The sequence below is a fragment of the Silurus meridionalis genome, chromosome 12 (genome assembly GCF_014805685.1).
Source record: "Silurus meridionalis isolate SWU-2019-XX chromosome 12, ASM1480568v1, whole genome shotgun sequence".
Classification (NCBI taxonomy): domain Eukaryota; kingdom Metazoa; phylum Chordata; class Actinopteri; order Siluriformes; family Siluridae; genus Silurus; species Silurus meridionalis.
Genome location: NC_060895.1, coordinates 15,439,919 through 15,466,650, shown reverse-complemented (window position 1 = coordinate 15,466,650; position 26,732 = coordinate 15,439,919). Strand labels below are relative to the sequence as shown.

The following is a 26,732-nucleotide window of genomic DNA, read 5'->3' as shown; positions in this document are numbered from 1 at the left end:
GATTATGTAAGAGAATATAATGAGGATACAGTTTATACTTTTAATACTTTGAAGGACCACAACAAATAAGGGCTAAGTGCATAAAAGTCTGCTCAAATATTTCAAGTCTTACGTTAGGGGATTGGGGTGAATTGGGGTTGCAGGGTGGTGGAGTTACCTTGTGGCAATCTACAGAGCTTCTTATATGTTTTGTAAACATATCTTGTCACAAGCCTCAGGATCGACTAGAGCTCTCTGTACTACTGTAAGTTTTCAGTGTCAAAATAGACTTAATAATTGTGAGAAAATTAGATTTTCATATATTGTCTAATGTAATCTAAAGTAATGACATTCCATCCCTAAAATATATTCGTATTGCCAAAACAGTTTGTGTTGGGTAAACGACATACGACCCCAATTCCGAAAAAGGTTGGGACACTGTGTCAAATGTTAATAGAAAAACAGAATACAATAAAATGCAAATCTCAGATGGCAGCGTTTCTGGATCATGTTCACGCATGCCTTCTTCTCTGCATGAAATGCTGTCTTTTAAATGTTTTTATTTACATTTTACTCAGTGTCCCACCTTTTTTTGCAATTAGGGTTGTAAAAGTGACAATCGTCAGGCATATTGTCCTGTTTCTGTCAGCCTTTTTATTCTTGGAAATGTGCAATGATATTATATATCTAACATCAATCAGATAATGTAGAAAGTGTCTTTTTTTACTGTTGTAATTAACAACACTACATGACATGTTTGTGGAGAATTAACAAGTAATAAAGTACTTAATTCTTTTATAATTTATACTATTAATATAATTCGTGTGGATTAAGTTCATACTGTTTGAAAAAAAATCAGCATTTACAGATTACAATTACAAGCTTATGTGCAGGACTAAAGCAAAAGTCAAGGATTCTGTGCATGCTGATCTTTCTTATATAATTAACACTTCAGTATGTTATGCAGTATTAAGCATAATTTAAACTATTTCTAGTATATATAGCTAAAAAAAAAAAACAATATTTTTTGTGTGTGACTTTGTACAGGCTCAGAAGAATGCCTTGTTGGAGGAGCGTGTTCAGGTGCTGCAGCAGCAGAATGAGGACCTCAAGGCGAGAATAGACCTCAACCTTGCCATGTCCAGGTCTCTACACATCTGTACACTAAAGATCATTAAAGGAGTCGACACATGCTAAATAATTATTCAGACCATAAATCCTACAAATTTAATCATACATGTGATCGATTTATAAGCTTTAAGCATTGAAATAAAAAAAATGGTATGGCCTTCAATTATAGGATTAAAGGACCTTCATTATTTTCCTATAACAGAATGTACCAAAATTGTTTATAACTTGTACAACAGCAGTTTTCCAACACTAAAGATTGAATTTTTTTAAGAATAATGTCATACATTTAATCATTTTCCATACAAGTTTAATTCTGTGGAATATCCGCAATTAAAATGATTTCCTTTTATCACTTGTGTTACAGCAGCACCAGCTTTTTCCTCTAATGAAGTTAGCGAAACCAAGAAAATGTTACAGCATTTGACAACTTTTAAAACCTCTTAAATGAATAAAAATACCATGTACAAATGTATTTGTGCATTAATGTAATCTTGTGATTTCCCTACTGTCCTAGCTATTGCTATTGAAAATGTTTAAAATCAACAATTCAGTGTGCTTTTGTACAGGGGCAGATTGTTGTGGATATGGAATTATGCTGTCATTGATATTAAATGTGACTTCAGATGGTTAAACAGATAGATAAATGAACACCTTTGTTATATTAGTCAATTTATTATCTTCCATGTATTTTGCAGCAAATTCATAATTTTCCTCATTCTTTCAGGCAACTGTCAGAGGAGAACGCAAACCTGCAGGAGTACGTGGAGAAGGAGAGTAATGAGAAAAAGCGCTTGAGTCGCACAAACGAAGAGCTGCTCTGGCGTCTGCAAACGGGTGAATTGAGCCCACGCATGTCACCAAACCAGTCGCCACTCCATCGACCTTCTTCAAGCCCTGGCTCGCCATCCCATCTCCCACCCTTTCCTAGATGAACTCAACTATCTTTCTTTCACTTTCTTCCTCTCTTTCAGTCTGTTCATTAGTTCCATTTCTAACTGCTCCCTCTTTAATCAGGCAAAAGTGCAAGCAGACACTTAAGGTGCTTTCAGTAGTGATATAGACTGTATCAGTTGAGCGTTATGTGCTGTAAATGGGTGCTGATAACTAGGTTATCTCAGGAGGTTCAGGAGGAGTGTGTCTGAATTCAAATCCCTAAGTCCTCTGTAACTCACAATCAGACATTTTTAATTCTTTAAGAACAAACGGGACTCCATGTAGAGCAGTTTCAGCATAACACAACATGGAAAGACAGCCCATTAGTTTGTTCATTTTAACAACTTTTTTAATGACCATTATCATGTAAATCTGAACACAGTCAGTTTTTTAAATGCTCATTTTTCTACCCTACTTGAATCACGCATAATGAAGTACAGACTACCACTGGCGTGATTAGCAAATTGGCAGTATAATTTAGCTTCTACAGTGCTTGTATGTCAAACTTTGCTTTAAACCAGCATTTGCAGCTTAAATAGGATGAACACTGAAAAAGACAGCATAAACAATACACAGGATTCCTATATTGAATTATTTATTCATTCAGTCATTTCCAGCAAGTGATTTATCTTGCCCAGAGTCATTTGTAAATTTGCATCCCATCCCGAGAACACTGGGCATGAGGTGGGAAGACATCCTGATTTGGACACCAGGCCATCACTGGCATCATCCAAACACTTTGTTTAGTGAAGACAGTTCATTTGCTGACGTTTTTCTAGGGGGGGTGAAAGGAACAGAGAGAACTCAACCACAAAGAGCATGTACAGAAACATCCGGAAATCTTTCTGTGAATATTGCATTATACCAAACATTATATTATAATCAAAGTTGCCATTGTTCCCCCTTATTTATTATTTCATAATATTTAAAAATAAATACATAGAAAACAGTACTCTGTAATCTACTTAACTATTGTAGTTTAATTTTAAAAGTTGTAGTTTAGTGAAACAATAAGAAACAAACCAATTTATTGTACAATAGAGATAAATACAGCTAATTCAGGGCTGCTAATAAGAGGCATGAAGCTGGCCCCCTTTTTTAAAGCTTTTTTAATATGGGGAAAAAAAATCCCTCTTCTCATTTACAGCATGGAGGGCAAAATCAAAGGTCAATACAGCCCAATTTTGGTGTCTAGAGCAAAATCTTGCTCAGCACCTTTACCTCCATTTCCCAGTTTAAAATCCTAGACAGGTCGGTAAACAGCTGCTTTTAACAAAATTACCTAGATAACTTTATATCAACAATAACTCAAGCTCTGCAATAAACCAGAGATCCAGGAGCTGTAAGGTGGAAATGTTAGTTGCTGTGAATGCCATACTGTCACCCCAGTACATTATTATTATTCATCCAGGTCCATAGTAAAGTTGCGCACTGATACAACACAGAACACATTTCACATGAATATTGTTTTCTCTGCAAATATACTGTACAGTCCTGATTGTACTGATATAGTAATAGTGACCATCACTGTCCGTATACAACCAAAGTAGTGGCTCATTCATTCTTCTAAGTTTTAAAAAGATTTAAAAAAACACAATTAGGAAAGTAAAATATGTTCACAGTCTATTTAATGTACTTTACTAGGCTGTTCTCAACATTACTCTCTTCTCAGTGGAAAATATTCATGCCTTCATGTTTTGGTCAGCAATGTTTACAGAACTTTGTTAGCCTCCATTCAGGAAAACTGCCACTGCTGTTCCTCTCATGGACAAACTTCCAATACAAGTCTTCCATTTGACCACAGATGTTGTATTTGGATAGCAACCTGCTAACGCAACACCGAAGAGATTTCATCATGTGCAGGAGACAGACTTGGCTACACTCGAATGTTGCTAAGCTAACATAAGGCTATATCAAGATAATACCATATTTCTAGTTTTGCAATGTTAGCCCTTGAGCTACAGTACATTATGCCAAACCTGCTAGCATGCTCAAATTTTACAGTGATGTACTGTAGATCATCTGTCAAACATGAAATGCAGAGAGTGTCAGGAAATTAACTGTTATTGTGTAACATTAAGTTTGAATTTATCAACAACAACAAAAAAAAGATGTTTTGATAGCATGGGAAGTACTTTAGCATTTTACTAGTTCACTTTTTGAAATGATGCTATGTCAGCTGTGTTTCTGGTTACACAGAGACTTTTAGGATATACACATTTTAAAGCCATTATGCATCTCTATTTTTACTATTCCAGTATCAAATTCACCCTTTCTTTCTTTTTTTCCCCCTGCAAAGCAAAGGCAAAACACAAACGCAAAAACAAACTAGCTCGTAAATTAGGAAGAGCCCAGGAATTGAGACTGGGAGCCAATGTGTTATCAATGAGCAAGATACATTAATCTTTCTTCCATTAGCTATGCCACAATACCAGTGAAACATAAAACAAATAAATAATTTAAGTTTGCCCACTATAATCCAAATCCCTGAGTATACGTTAGTGATGAGTGATGAGAAATGAAAGCAAAAGTGAGAAAGTAAAAATGTTTGTCTTCTTTATTTTTTAAGTTAATTAATTATAATCATTGAATGAATGATGTTATTTATTTGCAGATGTCAGTATATAGTAAGTGTACTTACTGAATGTTTTCTACGATTACTGTAGGTTTTTACAGTACTATATTGTATTTAATTTAACCAGTCAGTGTCTGACAATCCCACAAACCTCCAAAGCTAAAAAAAAAAAAGCCTTTGTCTCATTCTCAGTGTTGAACTCTGTTTTTTTTTTTGTATTCTTTTTTTTATATTGCATTTTGTATTGTGCATTACTATCATTTGTCCCAGTCTAATATTAATCTCAGGTTCTGAAGGTTCTGTTGAAGGCGCTTAAATATACTATGTACAATTATAGCAAATGATATGTTTTTAACTTAAAGCTTACACATGAAATAAAATTGGTATTGGGTGTAATACACTTCACAGAGAACAGTATATCAGGTAAACACTGTGGGGAAAGAGAATGAGAAATAACATTTAACATTTTCATAATTAGTCTATTTGTGTCCAACATTGGAATTGCATTGTATCCAGTTTTTCCAGTAGCTTGGTACAATTTTTTTGTGTGTCAATCCCATAGACATTTTCATTTTATAGGTTGAACTGTGCATTATTCTTTCTAAGTTTACGTGTCTTCATTTATGTTGTAAAAGTTATGTGTTTTTATGTTCTATCCGAAATAAGAGCATGTCTTAAAGCTGTGATTTTGTTGTATTAAGTTGCTCTTGTAAACCATGTAAGTAAAGCTTAGATTACAGTTTGAAACTAGGATGTGTTCAGAGAGATCTGTTTGTTTATATATTGCACTTTTGGAATTGACTGTAAATTCAAGACCACGGTTTAGGCACTTTCAAAAGAATGAGTGAACATTATTTACAGTTTACAAGAATCCTATTCAGAACTAATTTAGCCTACATGATATATCAGGCAGCAGCTATGTATGATCTACTAAAGTCAATTAATGCATTGGTTTATAAATAAAAGAAAATAGTATCATATCATTGTGTTTTTAGTTTGACATTATTTTCATAGAGCTTTTAACCATGTACATTGTTAATAAGCAGAAACGAGGATCATTTAAAATCAATACACTAGTTAATTCCTTTAGGTTATGTCAGTGCTTACTGTGTCCCTGACACAAAAATCAGCACAGACATTCGCAGCACAAACATTTAGAGCAGCATGAAGTAATGCATTCATGCAAATCATTAATCTGCATGTCAGGGTGACTGTGGAGCTAAAGTTTGATTGTGATTGATCCTGGACTGTGTAGGTAGTAGGCAGATGTTCAAAACCAGTCTAGGCAGAGCTATGCAAATTATACACAAAAAGATTAAACAGATTTTGTTCTCCTACCCCCAGTTTCCTGTATGTTCTTATCTCCAGTATTTGAATAAATAATTAGGCTAAAAGATAAACACTATTCATCAAGCAATTAAAATTATTATTTATTGGAAGATGGCACATACAAACACTATCAGTACCAGGACTCAGCAGAAGAAGAGATGAACAAAAGTGCAAACATAAAACTCAAAGATTTTAGTGTCCAAAGTGCAAAATTTCAAACATAGAAAAAGAAAAATCCCAAAACAAGTTCCAAAAAACGAGTCCAAAAAATTTTAAAGTAGAAAAAAGACAATCGAAAAGTTTCACTAGTGCTTGTTTAGAAATGATTACAGACTTGAATGTAAACAGTAATAAGGCATGTACAACCTCATTTTTGGTACATAAAATGTTGCAAAATGTCAATAGGCAGGGGAAAGATGATGGTGGAGTTCCGTTCAGCTGAGATGGTGGTGAGTGTTTGGAGGTAGCGGAGCTGTAGGGCTGAAGGGGACTCAGCAATAACCAGAGAGGCCTCTTTTAACGCCCGGGATGCATTCACCTCGCCCTCTGCAGCGATCACCTTTACAAACAACACAAAACACATGAGGACTGAAAAATCATAATTTTGTCATGTAGTCACTAAACTTGGTTTATAGTTATGTGTCTCTTTAGCATAATTGAAAATTAACATACAGTTTGTTTGCTTAAAAATATTCACTCATATTGTGTAGAACTATTGCTTTACCACCAGGATCAAAACCTTCTATATTAGTCATGTGTAGGGGAACGAGCAGTAGAAACTGTAGCATTACCCTGACAACTATTTGTACAACAACTTATCGTCTCCACTTTCATATTATTTTATCAAATTGCACATCATGACAGAAAGAAGGAAGAAAGGAATTAAGGATGAAAGGAAACAAAAGATTTGAGATTTTTGGATTGATCAAAAGACTGTGAGCTCAAGTCCCAGTGCTGCCAAGCTGCCACTGATGGCTGCCCAGTTGGATCCTGTCTCATTTCTAAATTGCTTTGGATAAACGCATCCATCAACTAAGCACATGTTTTTTGCTTGAGAGTTTTGTAAACAAATTTGCATATTTCAAGCATTTGTTTTTTAAAAAGTAGGAAAATATTCTACCATTAGAACAAATCATTTCAAACTTAAGTTTTGTATAATTGTTTATAAAAGGATGACTATTTATCCATCTATTTTCCAAAACACAAAAAGACTGAGGACCACTGGACGAGTTGCCAACTCATCGCAAGGGACAATCACACACATTTTCACACACACACACACACACACACACACACACACACACACACACACAAACACTACAGAAAACGTAGAAATGCCAATCAACCTACAAAACATTTCTGTGGACTGGGGGAAAAAACTGAGAACTTAGAGAAAACCGCTAATGCATTTGAAAAACAATTTTTTTGTTATTTATGTTTAAATTCATTGTATGTAAAATGTTACTTATTAACATTAGTTCCCCATTATATCAAAATATTTCCCTGATAACAGTATTGTGCAGGACAGTCATCCAAAGTTATGATTAACTGTTATGTTGCTTAATGGGCAAGAAACTTCTACAGATGAACATTTCGAAATTGTTTCAAAATGGGAAGAGGAAAATGATAAAACCTACCTTAGCACGAGCCTCTCTGTATGCTTCAGCCTCAGCTGCCATGGCTCTCTGGAGCTGAACCGGGAGTTTAACATCCTTGATCTCCACTCTCTCCACCTTGATACCCCATGAATGTGTGGCCTCATCTAAGGAAGTCTGTCAATAAGATTGACAGGTTGTTTAGCCTGTTAATCAAAATGTAACCCTAACAAATACATAAATAAGAAACAACAGCCACTAGAATTGTTGGTAAAAATGAGGAGAATGTCTACACTGGTTCAAGGTAAAAAGAAGTTACAATAGCTGCAATAACTCAAAGAACCATTCTTAACACAACTGTGGTGTACAGAAAATCATCTCAGAATGCATGCATCAAACATTGTGACAGATATAGTAACAGAAGATCACTTTGAATTCCACTCATATCGAACCTAAACAGGAATTTGAGACAATAGTGGCTGCAGGATTACAAACTGGACTGTTGAAGATTGGAAAAATATTCCTGGGCCAGCTCTAATGTCCTTTTTTTTATTTTATTTTTTTTAAACAATTTTATGTACACTATAGTATAGCCTTTGTCACATATACATTACAGCACAGTGAAATTATTTTATTCGTATACACCAGCTCGTTCAGAAGCTGGGGTCAGAGCGTAGGGTCATCCATGATACAGAGACTAAAGCACAGAGGGTTGAGGGAATTTCTGAAGGGCCAAAGAGCGGCAGCTTGGCGATACCAGGGATTGAACCCCCGACCTTCCAATCAGTAACCCAGTGCCTTAACCACTGAGCTGCTACTCCCCTAGAGAGGGGTGTGCATGAAAAATGCAGGCAATCAGCAGATACTGAAATACTCCAACCAGCCCATCTGGCATAAATACTTATGCCATGGTCAAAATCACTGAGATCACATATTTCCCACATTCTAATGTTCCTTATTAACAGAAACTCTTCACCAGTCCATTCTGTTGGTCCCTATAAACAGAAGCTTTTCTCCAGTATCTCCTGATAGTTTTATGCATTAAGTCACTTCCACAATGTATTGGACAGTTTTAATAAAATTATAGTTGTTCCTATTAAAGTATACTATAATAAACTATAAAGTTACACAAGACATGGATTAGTGAGACATCAGCATTATGTTCTCCAAACCTGCATGCTATGGGAGATGCTCTCTCTGTCTGATAGCACTTCTGACAGGCTTTTAGTTCCCAGGACATTCCTTAGTGTGGTTTGGGCCAGCAGACGAGTTGCCACATCAGCATTTGTCACGTTAGCTACAGATAAGATGGGGTCCTTGACCCGGAAGTAAACCACCCCATCTACAGACACTGTCACCGAATCCTTTGTCAGAATCTGTGCTCAGACAAAAAAAAACATGACTGGTGTTTAGCAAAATTACAATCTGTGGTCTAGTCTGACTTTAATATAGGCTTCAAATCTGAGACTTGGTTTACAGCCCAATGATGATTGTACCTCTTGAGGTGGAATCTCAAATGTCTTAGCTCTCAAGTCCACCTTTACAAAAGTATCAACACATGGCACTATGAAAAACAATCCTGAAGAACAGTGAAAACAAAACAAAACAAAAATACAATATGTTAATTTGCTATTCTACATATTCAGTTTTACAATGAGTAATTTATTACACAGAATTTCATTCATTAAATGGTGAATAGCATTTCTTAAACTGAAGGTGCTGTTAAACCTGGTCCTTTCGGTTTCCTGTCAATGATGCAACCCAGTCGAAAGATCACAGCCCTCTCATACTCCCGGACGATCTGTATTCGAAATATCATTTAGAAAATTTTAATGCCAAATTTTCTCTCAATGTTATTGCCATTTTTTTATTGCCAAATTATCTATTTGTTATCATTGTCATATTCAAATGCAAATGTCACATCTATCTAGTGTAGTGATGGTGTGTTTCAAATGTGTGAAGCTCTCCCAATCACTCAAAGGTAATCCATATAACTAGTTAATCTCTTTTCTACATCCTTTCCAGATATGTAATTTAGTAGTCAATAAGATTAAAGCATGTAACAAATAACACTTATCACAGTCCTCCTGTAGCCTGCAGCTGTCTTCTTAGATTTTAAACATACCTTCATGCACATGAATATGGTGACAGGAAACAGTACTATAGTTAAAATCATAGACATGGAGATTAAAATCCAGCCACAGAAACCCAAAGTACGAGGGCCGTCATCTGATGGAGAAAGAGAGTTACTTTAAAATGAGTTTGTGCAATTTAAAATGTTTTTTATCATTGAAATATGTTTTTGTATGACATTTTTATTCAGTTGTTTAAATAAGGGGTGAAAATTAAACAAAAAAAACAAAAAAAAAAAAGGTCAGATGATGCAGTACAACTCTTCCTGCTTCTCATGGTTAGCATGTTAGTCATACTATCACAAATTGTACAGTTAGGTTTTATTTGATTTCAAAGTTTAGTGATTGAAATTGAAAACCAGCACACAATAGGTTATAGAATCCAAACCCTAAAAAAAACTGAACAAGTGCTTCTACTTCCTCAGATTCTTTTTCTTCTCTTTTTTTTTTTTCCTGCACAGTTTTTAAATGAAACCGGTGTTACACCAGACTCTGTGAGCATCGTATGTTGTGACCAAAGAGGGCTGTTGCTAAAATGCAGCTTAAAATATATCGTCTAGAAAAGTTCGCTACGCAAACAGCGTAAATGTAAACATCGGCGTCCGCTGTTCATTAAATGTTGTTGCGAGAACGCGCCTAGCGCCGTGCACGTTACCTTGAACGCGCATGAAGAACAGTGCTGTCGTGCTGTAAAGTAACATGCATGCGCCATGAACTTTTTTCTTAAGTACTGTAAATGAGTGTTTTATGAACAGTTCATGGCGCATGTAACTGTTTCTTTGCAGCACGACGGCACTGTTCTCCACGCGCGTTCAAGGTAACGTGCACGGCGCTAGGCGCGTTCTCGCAACAACATTTAATAAACAGTGGACGCCGACGTTTGCATTTACGCTGTTTGCGTACACCAGATTCTGTGACCATCGTATGTTGTGACCATAGAGGGCGCTGTTGCTAAAATGCATCTTAAAATAGATTACAGAATCTGGTGTAACACCCGGTTTCCACCGACTACAAACACAGACCCTGACTAAACTTATACTAAGAGTTTTAACATAATTATTATCATATGGTCAACAAATATCTGTAATTAGTAACAAATGGCTCAGTGGGTGTAGAACCTCTTTCAATATAAACACCACAGACCAAACATTTTACAATGTTTTTCTTTTTCTTTTACAAATAGTAACGTGTCTGTTTCAATCAAATGACACCTAGATCTACATTTCTTACATTTCTAATTTTATTAAACATGTTTTAATTTTAAATAGTTATGGGCTAATATGCTTTTCTTTGTAGATAATTACTGTTAAGGTATAAATGAACAAACACATTTTTACCTTATATGTCCCGCAATTTATTCTTTCTTATAAACATAAGAGTACATGCAACAATGAATAAAATAAAAAAATTTCCCCATAGTCTTTCCATATAGAAACAGAGCATTAATAATTATATATACCAAGCATGACCATGCATATTTCAGAGACCACACACAGAGCACGTTAATCTTCCTATTGTTCAGGATCCATTACATATAGTTAGACTAAAGTTCTATCTCTCAATTAGTAAACAAATATAATCAAAGTAACTCTCAGATTAATTAAGGTCATATATGCATTTATACATACACAGCATACCTTGTATAATTTGTATTGTGCTGTCAGATTTTCCACCCATTGTTTCACTGTCAATCTTGTTTCTGTTCTTCATGTCCATATTTGCCATTCTGGTTTGTCTGAAGCCGATGGTATGAGGTTGAAGAGGATAAGTCACTCCAGGGGCTGTAATTCTGCCCTGAAAAGGGCAGGGCTTATATCTTAGCAACTAACGCGTCTCACACACACGTGACGTAAACACACGCACGTAAACACACGCACACGCACACACACAATAACCCTGTGTGGAATAAAGTGGCGGCTAGTTATATTACTCTCAGCAAAAGATATATTAAGTATATATATTAAGATATACAAAATAAGGCATGGAAAACAATAGAAGTGTTTCCTACATATGATAGCACTGAATGTCTTTCTTTGTGCACTCCACAGAATAATGTATGTACATACGTTTCCATGTATACAAATACATGCAGATATGTTTGCTAACCACTTGACATGAAAAACAAAACAAAACAATGCTATAATTATGTGACTTTTTCCATGACTGGTAAAAGAATGTTTAAAAGTCAGCAGCAGGATGTGAAGCATCTGGTATGGCTTAACGAATGCAAAGGAGAAGTATATATATATATATATATATATATATATATATATATATATATATATATATATATATATATATATATATACAGTACAGACCAAAAGTTTGGACGCACCTTCTCATTCAAAGAGTTTTCTTTATTTTCATGACTATGAAAATTGTAGATTCACACTGAAGGCATCAAAACTATGAATTAACACGTGGAATTATATATGAAATTATATACATAACAAAAAGTGTGAAACAACTGAAAATGTCATATTCTAGGTTCTTCAGAGTAGCCACCTTTTGCTTTGATTACTGCTTTGCACACTCTTGGCATTCTCTTGATGAGCTTCAAGAGGTAGTCACCTGAAATGGTCTTTCAACAGTCTTGAAGGAGTTCCCCGAGAGATGCTTGGCACTTGTTGGCCCTTTTGCCTTCACTCTGCGGTCCAGCTCACCCCTAAACCATCTGGATTGGGTTCAGGTCCGGTGACTGTGGAGGCCAGGTCATCTGGCGCAGCACCCCATCACTCTCCTTCTTGGTCAAATAGCCCTTGATGCCTTCAGTGTGACTCTACAATTTTCATAGTCATGAAAATGAAGAAAACTCTTTGAATAAGAAGGTGTGTCCAAACTTTTGGTCTGTACTATATATATATATATATATATATATATATATATATATATATATATATATATATATATATATATATATATATATATATATACATACACATACACACACACACACACACACACACACACACTGAACAGGCATAAAATTATGACCACCTTCCTTATATTGTGTTAGTCCCCCTAAACAGCCCTGACCCATTGAGGTATGTTCTTCACTAGACCCCTGAAGGTGGTCCAAATGGCACCAACAGTGTCATTTAGTCCTTTCTAAGTAATGTTTTTTTTATCCCATTGATAAATGTGATTTATTGTCCACTGGTAAATACTGTATAAGTGTATCTGATTGTAACAAATGTAAAAAAAAAAAAAAAAAAAAAAAAGGTTTGAACCTCTTTATGAAGTCGCTAAACTGCAGAAACAGCTCTGCCTGCCATATTTATCAGTTGTGTGCACTATTTTGGTTTAGGTACCAGTTTTCCAGGATCTGCAACTGTGTTGTTCCATCAACACTCCAGATGTCACTTCTGCAGTGTAACCTAGTCCACACAAGCACTTTTCTGTTGCTTGAATAAAGAGAAACTCCCAAATTAAATCCAAACTAAAAGACGTTTGAGAATAAGGTTGGTGAATTCACCCTAGGAGTTAATGGCTATGATGTGAAACCAGCATTTAAGTTATATTTAGGGAGCCTGACCTAACCATATAAATGCTAATTTATCATTAAAAAAAAAACACTGATAAAACTGGCCATTCTAACTGAGAAACAAACAAAATGAGAAATATGCCATTACTGTAGTGCATGCTTCTATGGTCTCTAAATTGTACCATTGTTTATTTCAGTATGTGGTAGACTGTATCTTTGCCAGGATAAATTGGCAAGTGCATATTTTAACACCCTTTTTAATTATTAATTACTTTTCAACCTATTAAGTTCCTTATAAACTACACATTCAGCATATGACATTTAAAAGTCTGAATAGTTTAGCGTTTACAGATGCCCTGGAGCGGAGTAGACTGTTCCCTGTGATTACATAGCAGATACAGGCTTGCTATTAATGATGATACTGCCAGGACCTGAAGAGTGACAATTTCTGTAACTTTGCCTATGTACACCACCACAAAGGATTTGGAGTGCAGCAATCAAGATGTGACAGAAGTGCAGATATTTAGCTTTAATAAAAACATTGCATAAAACTTTTTAGCATGATATAAATTACATTTCTGGAATGTTGGCCATGAAATGTTCACTGTAAATGTTGTAACTGTTCATGGGAATTCTTACTAGGCAGTCCAAATGTTTTTGATGCAAGTAAAGCAGATCATCTTGGAAAACTATCACTATTCTAATTCTGGATACAATTACCATGTTCTTTGGAAAGAATGAAACCCACATTAACTTGTTTGAGAATTATAGGAAGAGAAAAGTATGGCAAAAATAGAAGATATCGTAATCCAAAGCATCATGTGACACATCATGTGACACAACCGAAGTTAAAAAGAACAAATAAACTAGCAACAACTGAAGACAGCACATCTTAAGTGAGGAAACTGGAGGTACTGTGTAAAAAAAATACTGTAATTCCAAAATGATTAATGCACTATTTTTGTTAGTTGAAAGTTTTCAATTTAATCAAATCTTGATTGCTTTTTTAATAATCACTGTGGTGTGCAGAAATAAAATTTCAAAAACTGTGACTATCCACAAGTTTACTGACCTGAATGTATACCACTAAGAACATGAACACCAATCCTATACACATTGTAGGTATAGAGATATAAACTAAAGTTTGTTTATTCACCTGAGGGGACTAACATTCTATTCCAGATGCCAAAAAAAGTGAAAAACATAAAAACGATTTATACAAGAAAACTTATCCAATTTCTGGAGGTGGACTATCCCAGATATTTTTGGCAAGTTTCTTAAGAAAGTCAATAAAACATGTTTGTATTCACAGCAACTGAGAAGATAGAAAAGGTAAATAAGACACCCTTGCTGTAGTCTAACTAATAGTCTAACAAAGCAACATAATGACACCACTTTGAGCTAAACAGGTTATAACTTGACAGTGTAACACTTAAAAATCCATTAAAAGTGTACATTGCATTTTAACACATTTAAACAACAATGTGGTTACATACAAAAATATTATTTTCTCCAGAATGTACTCTTAAAATCATACAGAAGGGTATATGAAAACACTGAAAAGAACTGTGAAGACAAAACAGGCATCTAGTTTGTCACACAAATACAGTTACAAAATAATATACCCTATGGAACAAAAATAAATTTTTGCTATTAGAGGAAAACTTTTCATAACCTGGCAGATAAATGATCCTGTGCCTAGATCAGACAATGTGAATGGTCTGATGGGTAGATATGAACCTATTTGCCTACTGCTCATATTTATTATTCAAATAAATAAAAATTAATAGGCAGCATTTACATTATTTGGAATATTCTTTAAAATTATAGAAGCACCACTGCAGGTAGCAAAGAATATTAAAAATTAATTATGGACCCACGCATCAAACATCAAACTGTTTCACCATCAACTTGCGGCTTAATTCATAGGCCAGAAAAAGTGCACCATTAGCAGGGAATGTCCGGATCATAGTTGGGGTTAGACCTGAGTACAGAGGTCGCACTCCTGGAAACGAAGGGGGGAAAAAAAATCATGAGTTCACATTTTTGCATTTAGAATTAGTTTTTCAAATATTAAAAATAACATGCAAAAATATACTTAATTTGAGAGTTGACACTCGAAACCAAAATTTCTTGAAGTTCACTAAAATATCTCTTTCTATAATTAAATCACCAACTACTTTTAGAATGTATTGTAAACTGAACAAAATATTAAAATCTATAAACATACACAATTTACACTATATTTCCAAAAATATTTGGTCACCCAACCTTTCCTGCTATATGTGGTTCTTTTCCAACTGTTACTACAATGCTGGAGGCACTCAATTGTACAGGACTAATAAAATTTTGCATTCACTTGAACTTGGAAACCCAAACCTGTTCCAGCACGGCAATGCCCCTGTGAATTGGAATGCTGACTGCACCCCAGGGCTCCTCACCTACATCAGTACCTGTCTTTCGTAACACCATTGTGGCTGATGAACACAAATATCCATAAGCACAGAAGCACAGAGCTCTTCCCAGAAGAGTGAAGGGAGTTATAAGAGCAAATTAGGAATAAATGTGGAATGCAATGCTCGAAAATCACATACCATATTAATGACCAGGTGACCCAATACTTTTGGAAATATACTTTATATATATCCAATGGCAAAACGAACTGAATGCTTACCTTCATTGCGAACAATGCCAAGGAATGTCTTTATAAATCCTTCCTGTTTCCCAGCCAGGGACAGAACCTGAATGCGGGATTTCACACAGTCTATTGGAAAGACAACTAACCACAGCAGGGCCCCTCCAAACCCACCGCTAAACATCAGCGGCATGATGCCTGTCAAACAGATGTGCACATTAACTGCTTTTAGGAATTTAGCAATTCAACATCTTGTAGTAGAAGAATGCTTGCCTGAGCACACAAATGGAAAGGAAAAAAAAAAAAAAAAATAAAACACTTCAACCAAACCTCCAATGAGTCACTCAAATGTTGTGCTTGTTGTTTCCAAAAAAAAACAACAACAAATAAAATAAAAACACATTGACTGCAGATTATAGCCAAGTTACCTATGTCCTCTTTATTCCTGCCCATAGTGTGGGCAAAAGCAGAACGGCTCAGCTCATAGCCTCCAAAGAAGCAGAAATAGCCAGGAATCTCACGTACTATGGTAGTGGACAGGCCTTGATAAAAACCCAGAGGACCGTTTGTCTTTAACACATGCCTAACCACCGACCACACAGTGCTGAAGGAGAAAGAAAGAAAAAGAATGAAATTTGTAGGATAATTTTATTGAGTTAATACTTAACTTCAAATCCATGCTTATTCATGCTTATATAATAATTAGACACCTTGTTTTGGAATTTTATTTTGGCCAGATCATTTTGACCAGGTCACAGTAACTGAGTGAATTGTTCTGGGCCAGCGTGGCCGTGAGAACAAAGTCATTACTCGAGAAAGTCAAAGGGCAGCTCAGTAAAATCCTCAGCAGATTCTTCACTGGCCTGACCAGTTAGATCCTGACATGCAGGTGAGGTGGGCCTGTAATCATGACCACCCAAACTAATACATGAAACAACACTGCCACTGGAACAGGACACAATACTGTCATCATCAATACCTGGTAATAGGTTAGTATATAGAGGGCATATGCCTGTTTAAATAGAAGCGTCAGAGACTTGAGGGACGCAAAACCAGCCGGTATGATGGTCACATTCCTGGGTCAGGTGCAGGGGTTCAAGGCAGCAGAGTATCAAGAAAAAGTGCATATTCAGCAGCCACATCTGTTAGCAGAAGTTGGCGATATCAGAATGTGCCTGGCTGATAACAAATATTAAATGACGTATTGAAGAAGGACCTTTTTGAGATAATGGTAACTGGGGAGGCACAAAATTTGGGGGAGTTTCCAAATTAAATGGAAATCAAAAGAAGCACAATGTTTATAAATGAGGAAGGTTTTGCCAATGGTTTTCAGATCATCGCTGACATAAGTATGCTCTTGGGTTGATTGTGGTTTTACTAAAATAAATTCTACTTTGCTTTTTCTCATCCACGTTTCTTAGTCTTTTTAAGAATCATTTGTGAGAAATCATTGGTTCCAGAAAGCACAGCTACGGTCGTAGCAAGTTTTTGTTCCGAGTTAATCATCTGCAGACATTACCGCATTCTGAAACCTTACTGTACAAGATATAAATATAAATGGTAAGCAAACACTAAATTATCTGAACATAAAAAATGGTGTAAAAGTTGCACTTCAGCATGTCCTGCAGATGTCTAATATGACACGGTTGTAGTCAGTTACCTCTTTTGTCCACCAGCGATCTTGCCTGATGCCTCCATTTCATGCATAGCCTGCAGACGACACTTCACTAGTTCAGTGGGACACAAAGCCAGAGAGGAGAAGATGGAGGCCACAGAGCCAGAGCAAGCCTTCTGAACATCACTGAAACATAACACACCTTCTGTTGATGAAGCAAATAATTCTCAGAAAAGACAGGCAGGCCTCATTATCAGAAATGTTCAGCTAATAACTGGTTGTAATGAGCAGTCGGACCTGATTTCTAAAGTAATTTCAAATACACTATGACTAAACTAAGGCAATCTCCCACTAAAGAAACACAAGTTTCTATGAGGAATTCAATGTTACTCTGTCAGAGAGGATTCTTTAGAGCGTTTAAAGAGTAAATAACACTTTAAAGAAGCTGACCTTATAGCAATTGGGAAAAAAAAATCTTATCTGGTTAAAGAACAGGTATTTTCTTCTTCGATCAGAGATGGACGTTTACGTAAGATTCATAGGTCAAAGGCCTACAGCATGTGCACTTTAACTACACATTAGTAAGATAATAATGTCTGGGGTATTTACTGAGTAAAATCTTAAAATCCTTTAAAATCAGTTTACATTAAATAAGATCTTAAAGAAAACTCAAGAAATGCGTATAATGAATGTAATAGAAGTTCAACCTTCATACTTATTGCTTTAAAAAGTTGCTTCTTTTACTTTTTAGTTGCAGTGTAAAAGTAATATAACGCAAAAAGGTTTTAATTAAACAACAATGCAAAAACAAAAAAAAAACACAGACGGTAAATAACTGTCCATTCACTTGTAGACACTTGTTGTGTCTAGCCCACCAGACATATCTCATGCCACCAAACCTGAAAGACACGAAGCCCAACAGCTTTACTGAACTTTGACTGAAGGGGAGTAAAAGGAATAGGCGCATCCACTCATTCATAAACTATAAAATGCTTGTCCAAGCTTTTACATCTTTTCGAAAGCCATCTACATAACTTCTGAACGACATAAGTAAATACTAAAGTGCACTTTTTCATCAGTTGACATTTACTTGCTTTTGAACTGAATAGAATATTCTCAATTTAATAAAAAAAAATGTAATTACTATTTCTTTTAGGTTGTAACCTATAAATATTCACTGACCATTATATTAGGAACGTCTACACACAGGTCACTTTGCTTATGTAATGTTACCGGTTACCAAAAGACAAAGACAATGGTGACATTGGCATGGAAGTGACATCATAGAAATCACTAGCGATGCATTGCTGTAAATGTTCTCACACACCATATTAAGCAATTAGGCTTATACAATACTTACAAATAATATTTTTTACTTTTTCCATTGTAAAATGCATTTTTTTAAATAATAAAATAGCCAATGAATATAGCTAAGAGGATATTAGGGCCATTCTTTGGTGAAAAAATTGCAGACCCTGGCTTACTGTAAATGAACTACAATGACAACAATGACTCCATTGTAACAGCCTTAAACTCCTTCCTGCCACCCCCTGCAATTCTACATAACATTTTATTCTATTCCTTTTAGAAGGTCATTGTTCATCTTAATAAAACAAACGTTATTTTCTAAAGATTTTCATTCATCCCAATTTTTTTTTATTTAAAGTTTAAAAACAGTTTTATTGACAAAGCAAAAAGAATTAATATGGTGGACAAAATAAGAGAACATTTTGTTATGGCTTTTAAATAGTTTGTGGATTTGACAATAAAAGAAACCAGCATGAATTAAAAATTAGTTTCATAACTTTTCTTAGCATTATAAGCATGTGTAAGCCAGTATGTATTTTGCACACTCTCATTTACCAGAAATACGTATAATAAACACCTGATGCACACTGTACTATAGGATATAGTATATACACCAACCATTTTATTAGGAACACTTGCTCATGCCTGCAATTATCCAAACCAGGACAAGACAAAACCTTCAGGTATTTTTCACATCAAATATCTAACAGGGAAACGAATGTGATCTTTGACCATGCCATGGTTGCATATACCACATTTGCTGGTTCGAGTATTTCATTAACTGCTGATCTCCTGAGATTTTCACACACAGCCTCTAGAGTTTACACACAAAGGGAGAGATCAGACAGGAATGCACAAACTGTTTGGTTAGAACTGAAATGAAAACTACAGTAGCTCAATAACCACAATTTAGCAACTGAAAAGCATCTCAGAATGCTCAATATGCCTCAAGGTTTAATGTGGACAAAGTTTAAATTCCACAAGTTCTTGTACGGATGTAGCATTTTTTTTTCCTTTCCCCCCAAAAACTCATCAATGCCTGTCTTGCTTAGTTACTACTTTAAGTATTAGACAGAATTTGTCCAACAATCTCTAGATGTGCAGCACAGCACAGAGACTATACTAAAATTAGTTAGCTAGCATTAACTCTATAGCTGGGTTTGTCAGACTGCAAGTTTTGAGGTAAAATTACTGCAGAGATTTGTTTTTTTCCCTTTTCAAAACACACTAAATCTTCCCTGAGACAGTTTCGCTAATTAGCCAATGAGCTGTATGTGGGATGCTAAATGAAGCAGAATGCTAAAATCTCTAATACTCTAGGTGCTCTATAGCAACCCTTCTACATTACACGTGTCGTTTACAGGTTGAAGAATATGGTGGAAATGCCTGACCTGAGTTCCGTTCCTCTGTCCAGTCCGATCACTAAACGCACAACATCCTGGCAGAAACCGTAGCTCATGAAAAGAACTGCGTTCTCAGCAATGTTGGCCATCAGAGCTGGAGTGGTGCCATGATACAGACCGCGCAATCCCACCTGCTTTGTGATGGACACAAAGCAGTTCACAAAGCCACGGTACATCCCAGGAAACGTCTGCATCTTCACCTTCGCAGTATCAAACGGCTGGCCACACAACACACATGCTATGCCACCTTCAGCAAAAAAAGAGAAATAAAAGCAGCCAGTGGCAAACTTTGAGTACTGTTTTATACAATGAAGAAAAGAATTTTGAGAACAGGGTCATAATATTTTCAGATGACAACATATACACACACACACACACACACACACACACACACACACACACACACACACACACACACACACACACACACACACACACACACACACACATACATACATACATACATACATACAATATATATATATACCCAAGGAATTTGTTTCCAGCTGTTGGTGACCCTCAAAAGTACATATATAAATAACACTATACATTTAGCTCGGACAATACAAGACAAAACAGACTATACAATATAGACAATACGAGTATTAAAAAGGAATACAGAGTATAATAAAGATCAGTAATACACAAATTGTGAGTGCATAGTAGTGCAAATAACAGTATTGTGCGTCACGTACTGTAAGATAAAGAGTTCCTTTAGAACTTTTGTACAATATACAGCAGCAATAGTGCGTGTAACACATGCAGATGATATGACTGACTGTTCTTATAATGCAGTACTTAGATACTATGGATATTAAGCAAGGCACATAATTAGGGTCAGTTGTTTATATATACACACTCGGAAAAGACCTAAAAATATTAAATGGTACAACTGAAATACACTAACAAGAACTACTTTAACTACTTTACCACTACTGCTATTATTATTATTACTATGTTGTAGTCTACATACCACAAGCTCCAGCTGATAAATCAATGATAGCTTGAATGACAGGATTTGGTGCCATGTTTTTTTTGCGTTACCACCTGTCGAAAACACAAGTCATAAACAGTGTAAAAAGATTGAACATTTATTTTTCATGAAGCAAATTAATAAAAAATGTAAAAAAAATTATTAAAATCGAACATTAAAATTAAGAAACCAACTATGCACCTATACATGAGCGATTTTGTAACCAACTGGTTCATGTTCATATATATATATATATATATATATATATATATATATATATATATATATATATACACACACACATACATACATACATGTGTATATACACACACTAATACTTTTTATAAATAAGAACCGGCTTTATGTCTCTTATTAGAGGTCACTGAATAGTTGTATGAGGCATTAAACTCTGTTGTACAATATAATGGATTGTTTCTCATTGTATTGTAAGTTTCACTGAAGTAGAACTTTATAAATAAAACTTTGTTAGTTAAGCTGATTACAGAGTAAAGTTTACTATCCATTTATTTATCTTTCAATATTACAAAATCAAAGAAGATCAGAGAGAACTTTAATTTTAATATAACATTTGAAATAATGCAACATTTATTTTTGGCCCATGGCTTTTAATCAAGTTTGAGTATCTCATCTGGTCCACAACGGTGTAGACAAGGGGAAAGAAACTGGAGAACCCAGACAAAACCCTAAAGCACAGGGTCCACACTCCACACACTCCACAGACATGTCAGTTGAATGAGTTTGGTTCATCATGGTTTATAAACTCTCCAGGCTCCACAAGGCAGCTGTTTATCTTACACAGCTCACTATGAGAAAGTCAGAAAACTGTAAGTAATCATCCATGAATGAAATGTCCATATGCTGGAAGATCTCACAGCAGTTTAAGGAAGTTGGATATGTCTTCAACATGTCACACACTCTTTAAGCAGTAAAATCAATCTCTATGTAATTTAAACAGGACCAAAACCTGTAATTAGTTTAATTGATAATATAAAATAAATACTGAAGGACGCATTACAACGTGTACTTGACGTGTTAATTCCGAATATAAGCAAGATGGTTTTCATTTCCGGGTTTCCTCATAGACTTCACACTTACTGTATCTTCTTATAGGAGATATTTCAGGTCTGGTTCCACATCCACGGTTAATCCACGTGCGGGTTTCAGGACAACGTGCAGTACTGAAGGGCATCTAGTACATTGAGCTCAGCAGCTTTTGCTGTCCTCTGTGTGTGTGTGTGTGTGTGTGTGTGTGTTAATAAGGGTGTGTGCAACGAAGCTGAACCACTCAGACACGTCGACAAGCTATCATTTTAGTCTAAACCCGGATATTTTCCACACGATTATTTTGAAATCCTGGATTTCCTGCTGAAATCGTTTCTGCCCATCTAAAGTGAGAAGTGGATTTCTAACTATAAACTCGATCACAACCCAGTGAGATCCGCAGATGTGGACGGATAAACGTCGATATAATGGAAGACATGAGATGGAAAACAAGCTAATGAAGCTCTGAAAATAATGATTACGTTTCTCGGCCCATATCTTTATTCACACTTGGCGTTTTGGGTCCTGCTTCTTTCTGGTCAAGAAAAGGATGAGTGTTAGGTCGGCGAGGACGAAAGGTGCAGGAGCACCAGCTCCATCTTTCTTTGGGTCACGTGGTTACAGAGTCCCGTGGTTCCTGGTTCGATTGTGCAGGGCGTGCGTGCTAATTTATATTATATAATATATATATTAAAATACAAAATAATTGTATTTTATTTAGACTATAGACCTACATTTTGACACTTGTTAATAAACAGCGAATTCAGCAAAGGGATGTGTGAATTGACCACGCCCCTTCCCTGTGTCTGTTTCTCAACAACAACAAAAATGCAACCAAATTGCTGAAGTGCTTTTTTTTGTACTTTGACCAGAGAAAATACACAGTAAGGATTTCTTTAGGAATGAGTTGATGATACTTGAAACTATCCAGTTTGTACTATAGAACTGTCACTTGCTATTAACCTGGAGTAGTTTTTATATATATTAGTAGTAGAAGTTAAAATGTAGTGAAGTAAAAGGTAAAGTCTCCCCAAATGGAAATACTTGAGCAAAGTACAGATTAAATAAAAAAAAAAAACCTACTTAAGCAGTCAAGTCAAGTTTATTTCTATAGCGCTTTTCACAACAGACATTGTCTCAAAGCACTTTAAAGAAATCGACAGTCAAGGTGAATGGTGTGCATTTATCCCTGATGAGCAGCCATGGCGACTGTGGCAAGGAAAAACTCCCTTAGATGTTATGAGGAAGAAACCTTGAGAGGAACCAGACTCAAAAGGGGAACCCATCCTCATTTGGTTGACATCAAAAGTGTGATTAAAGTCTTTAAACAATACAAAACACTGGAGAGCGTGAACTAACATGAGCACTGGAGTGTAAGATTATAAGTAATGTTTTTTCTACAGTCTTATACAGTCATTGTGGTTATAAAACTGGGAGCTGCTGAGCAACTCATAAAATAGCTCAACATTTACGATCATCACAGATCCAACACCAGCTTCTCCATGCCTGAGCCTTTAAACACTCCAGGAGGTCCAATGTCACACTCCACACATAAAGTGGGATCCAATTGGCACTGGTACGTCTCTGGGTGGTACAGGAAGTTTGCGAGTTCGGCATCTAATTCTTTAAAGGTCCATAATCTTCATGAGGAGGGATGTGACTGGAGCTGGAGCAACCTCAGGAAGCCTCGGGATGAGTAGAGAAAGAGAAGCAGTGGAGAAACATTAGTGTAGCTGCTGTTCATGATATTAACAGCACAAGTTGATAATGTGCATTTTTTTTAGATGTACTGGAGCACAAGTTTATGATATGTGACGTATGATGTGTAGGTTTTGCTAAAAGGATACGTTTTTAATCTGCACTGTAACTGGGAGAGTGTGTCTCTCTCTCTCTCTCTCTCTCTCTCTCTCTCTATATATATATATATATATATATATATATATATATATATATATATGTGCATATTAATAAATTGGAATATTGTGGAAAAATTCATTAATTTCAGTAATTCAACTCAAATTGTGAAACTTGTGTATTAAATAATTTCAATGCACACAGACTGTAATAGTTTGGTTCTTTGTTTTTTTGTTTTTTTTTTATGATTTTGGCTGACATTTAACAAAAACCCACCAATTAAAAAAAATTGGAATACTTCATAAGACGATTAAACAAAATGTTTAAGTGAATGGTTGGCCTTCTGGAAAATATGTTTATTTACTGTATATGTACTCAATACTAGGTAGGGGCTCCTTTTGCTTGAATTACTGCCTCAATTCGGCATGGCATGGAGGTGATCAGTCTGTGGCACTGCTGAGGTGGTATGGAAGCCCAGGTTTCTTTGACAGTGGCCTTCAGCTCATCTGCATTTTTGGTCTCTTGTTTCTTATTTTCCTCTTGACAATATCCCATGATTCTCTATGGAGTTCAGGTCTGGTGAGTTTGCTGGCCAGTCAAGCACACGAACACCATGGTCATTTAACCAACTTTTGGTGTTTTTGGCAGGGTGGGCAGGTGCCAAATCCTGCTGAAAAATGAAATAAGCATCTTTAAAAGCTGGTCAGCAGAAGGAAGGATGCTCTAAAATTTCTTGGTAAATGGGTGCAGTGACTTTAAAAAAACACAGTGGACCAACACCAGCAGATGACACTGCACCCAAACCATCACAGACTGTGGAAATTTAACACTGGGCTATGAGCTTCTCCACCCTTTCTCCAGACTCTAGGATCTTGGTTTCCAAATGAAATACAAAACTTGCTCTCATCTGAAAAGAGGACTTTGGACCACTGGGCAACAGTCCAGTTCTTCTTCTCTTTAGCCCAGGTAAGACGCCTCTGATGCTGTCTGTGGTTCAGGAGTGACTTAACAAGAGGAATACGACAACTGTAGCCAAATTCCTGAACATGTCTCAGTGTGGTGGCTCTTGATGACTTGACCCCAGCCTCAGTCCTTTTCTTGTGAAGTTCACACATTCTTTAATTGATTTTACTTGACAAGCCTCCCAAGGCTGCGGTTCTCTCGGTTGGTTGTGCATCTTTTTCTTCCACACGTTTTCCTTCCACTCAACTTTCTGTTAACATGCTTGGATTCAACACTCTGTGAACAGCATCTTATTTGGCAATGAATGTTTGTGGCTTAACCTACTTGTGAAGGGTGTCAATGATTGTCTACTGGACAGCTGTCAGATCAGCAGTCTTCCCCATGATTGTGTAGCCTAGTGAACCAAACTGAGAGACCATTTTGAAGGCTCAGGAAACTGTTTTGAGTAGATTAGCTGATTGGCATGTCACCATATTTAAATTCTTTTTTAAATAGTGAATTGGTGGGTTTTTGTTAAATGTAAGCCAAAATCATCACAATTAAATAAACCAAAGACACAGTTGCAGTGGTCGGCCAAGGAAACTTAATGCACCTGAAGAAAGCAGAAATGGGAGGTAATGAATTTATACTTTGTTGGTGTACTTAAGTAGTTTTTTCTACTTAAAAACTACTTAAGTACACCAACAAAAAAAAGTAACGTCAGTAAGGAGCTAAATCCAAATTAAAATTATGGATGACAAAAAAGGTCTTAACCCTCAGGAGCCCAATTCAGATAAAAGAGGGAAGAAGTAAAAGGAGGGTATGCAAAAGATAAAGGTGTGTATGCAGCTCATCTCATTATGAGGATAGTATAGGCTAATGAAATTAATGAAATATGCTAATAACTATATGTCACTTGTTGTGCTGTGTTGCCTGCTATACTTTTACACAGAGCAGAAATATTTATTTTAGCTTGCATAACATTATAATTTATAGTATGTAGATATAGTATGTATCATAACATGTGTAGCTTGCAACAAAACACTTACAACCTAACTAGTCTAGTTGTATTGTAGTTAAACTAGCTTATTGATTTGGTTTATTAAGGTAATAATTAATATTATTAAGGTGTATTTAATTGCTCTGGACTGATAAGTCAAAAAAATTGTACAAGTGGATGTAGAAGAATTTATGCTGTTTTGCAGGCAAATGGTGGTCAAACCAAGTATAGATTCGGATTAATCTTCATTCATATACTTTTCATATTAAAAATAAACTATTATCACTTCTTTATGTTTTAAAGCGTTCTTAATTTAGAACATTTTTTTCCACAAGTGATTAAAACCTTTGCAAAATACTATATCTACAACAAGTAACTACAATAAGTTACAATAGATCAACATTACACACTGATTGCAAATCGCATAATGACTGACAGTGGCGTCTCCACACCAAAATAAACCACTCACATTGATGGTCGCACATACAGTGCCACCAAAGCCCTCTAGAGGGAGCTGTCTTTCAACTTGTAAGAATAAGGAGTATATTCCCATCTAAAATCATTTTATTTAGAAAAACCAAAGATTATTTGTTAAATAAATTGTCTAATAAATACATTGATTAATATTTTTTTATTGATTTTCTTGACTTGAATTGTTAAACCTATGGAAGAGAAAATGCAACTCAGCCATTAGGGTTGCACAAGCCAGTGCACTCTTAGTGCCGGGCTCAAGCCCGGATCAGTGGGGAGGGTCATGTTAGGAAGGGCATCCAGCGTAAAAC

The 26,732-nt window shown here is 35.8% G+C and overlaps 3 protein-coding genes across 3 annotated transcripts in view; 1 reads left to right on the top strand and 2 right to left on the bottom strand.

Annotated features, from left to right (window-relative positions):
* The window catches only part of mtus2b (microtubule associated tumor suppressor candidate 2b), a 38,015-nt gene extending 32,135 nt beyond the window's left edge, over nt 1–5,880 (top strand). The window contains 2 exon segments of the mRNA XM_046863638.1: nt 1,027–1,124; nt 1,835–5,880. Coding sequence (XP_046719594.1) covers nt 1,027–1,124; nt 1,835–2,042 — 306 coding nt within the window. The 3' untranslated portion in view covers nt 2,043–5,880.
* Nucleotides 5,881–6,027: 147 nt separating this feature from the next.
* Nucleotides 6,028–11,557, bottom strand: stoml3a (stomatin (EPB72)-like 3a). Its single transcript, XM_046863065.1, has 7 exons — nt 11,312–11,557; nt 9,668–9,771; nt 9,271–9,343; nt 9,039–9,121; nt 8,715–8,918; nt 7,585–7,719; nt 6,028–6,506 (listed from the first exon to the last, which is right to left on the bottom strand). The coding sequence occupies exons 1-7, from the start codon at nt 11,397–11,399 to the stop codon at nt 6,315–6,317; spliced, it is 879 nt and encodes a 292-aa protein (XP_046719021.1). The 5' UTR covers nt 11,400–11,557; the 3' UTR covers nt 6,028–6,314.
* Nucleotides 11,558–14,274: 2,717 nt separating this feature from the next.
* On the bottom strand, nt 14,275–22,805 carry slc25a15a (solute carrier family 25 member 15a). Its single transcript, XM_046863064.1, has 7 exons — nt 22,209–22,805; nt 21,093–21,166; nt 20,108–20,366; nt 17,454–17,594; nt 16,222–16,397; nt 15,833–15,991; nt 14,275–15,163 (listed from the first exon to the last, which is right to left on the bottom strand). Exons 2-7 carry the CDS (start codon nt 21,145–21,147, stop codon nt 15,042–15,044), a joined length of 912 nt encoding a protein of 303 aa, XP_046719020.1. The 5' UTR covers nt 21,148–21,166; nt 22,209–22,805; the 3' UTR covers nt 14,275–15,041.
* Between the last annotated feature and the right edge of the window lie 3,927 nt (nt 22,806–26,732).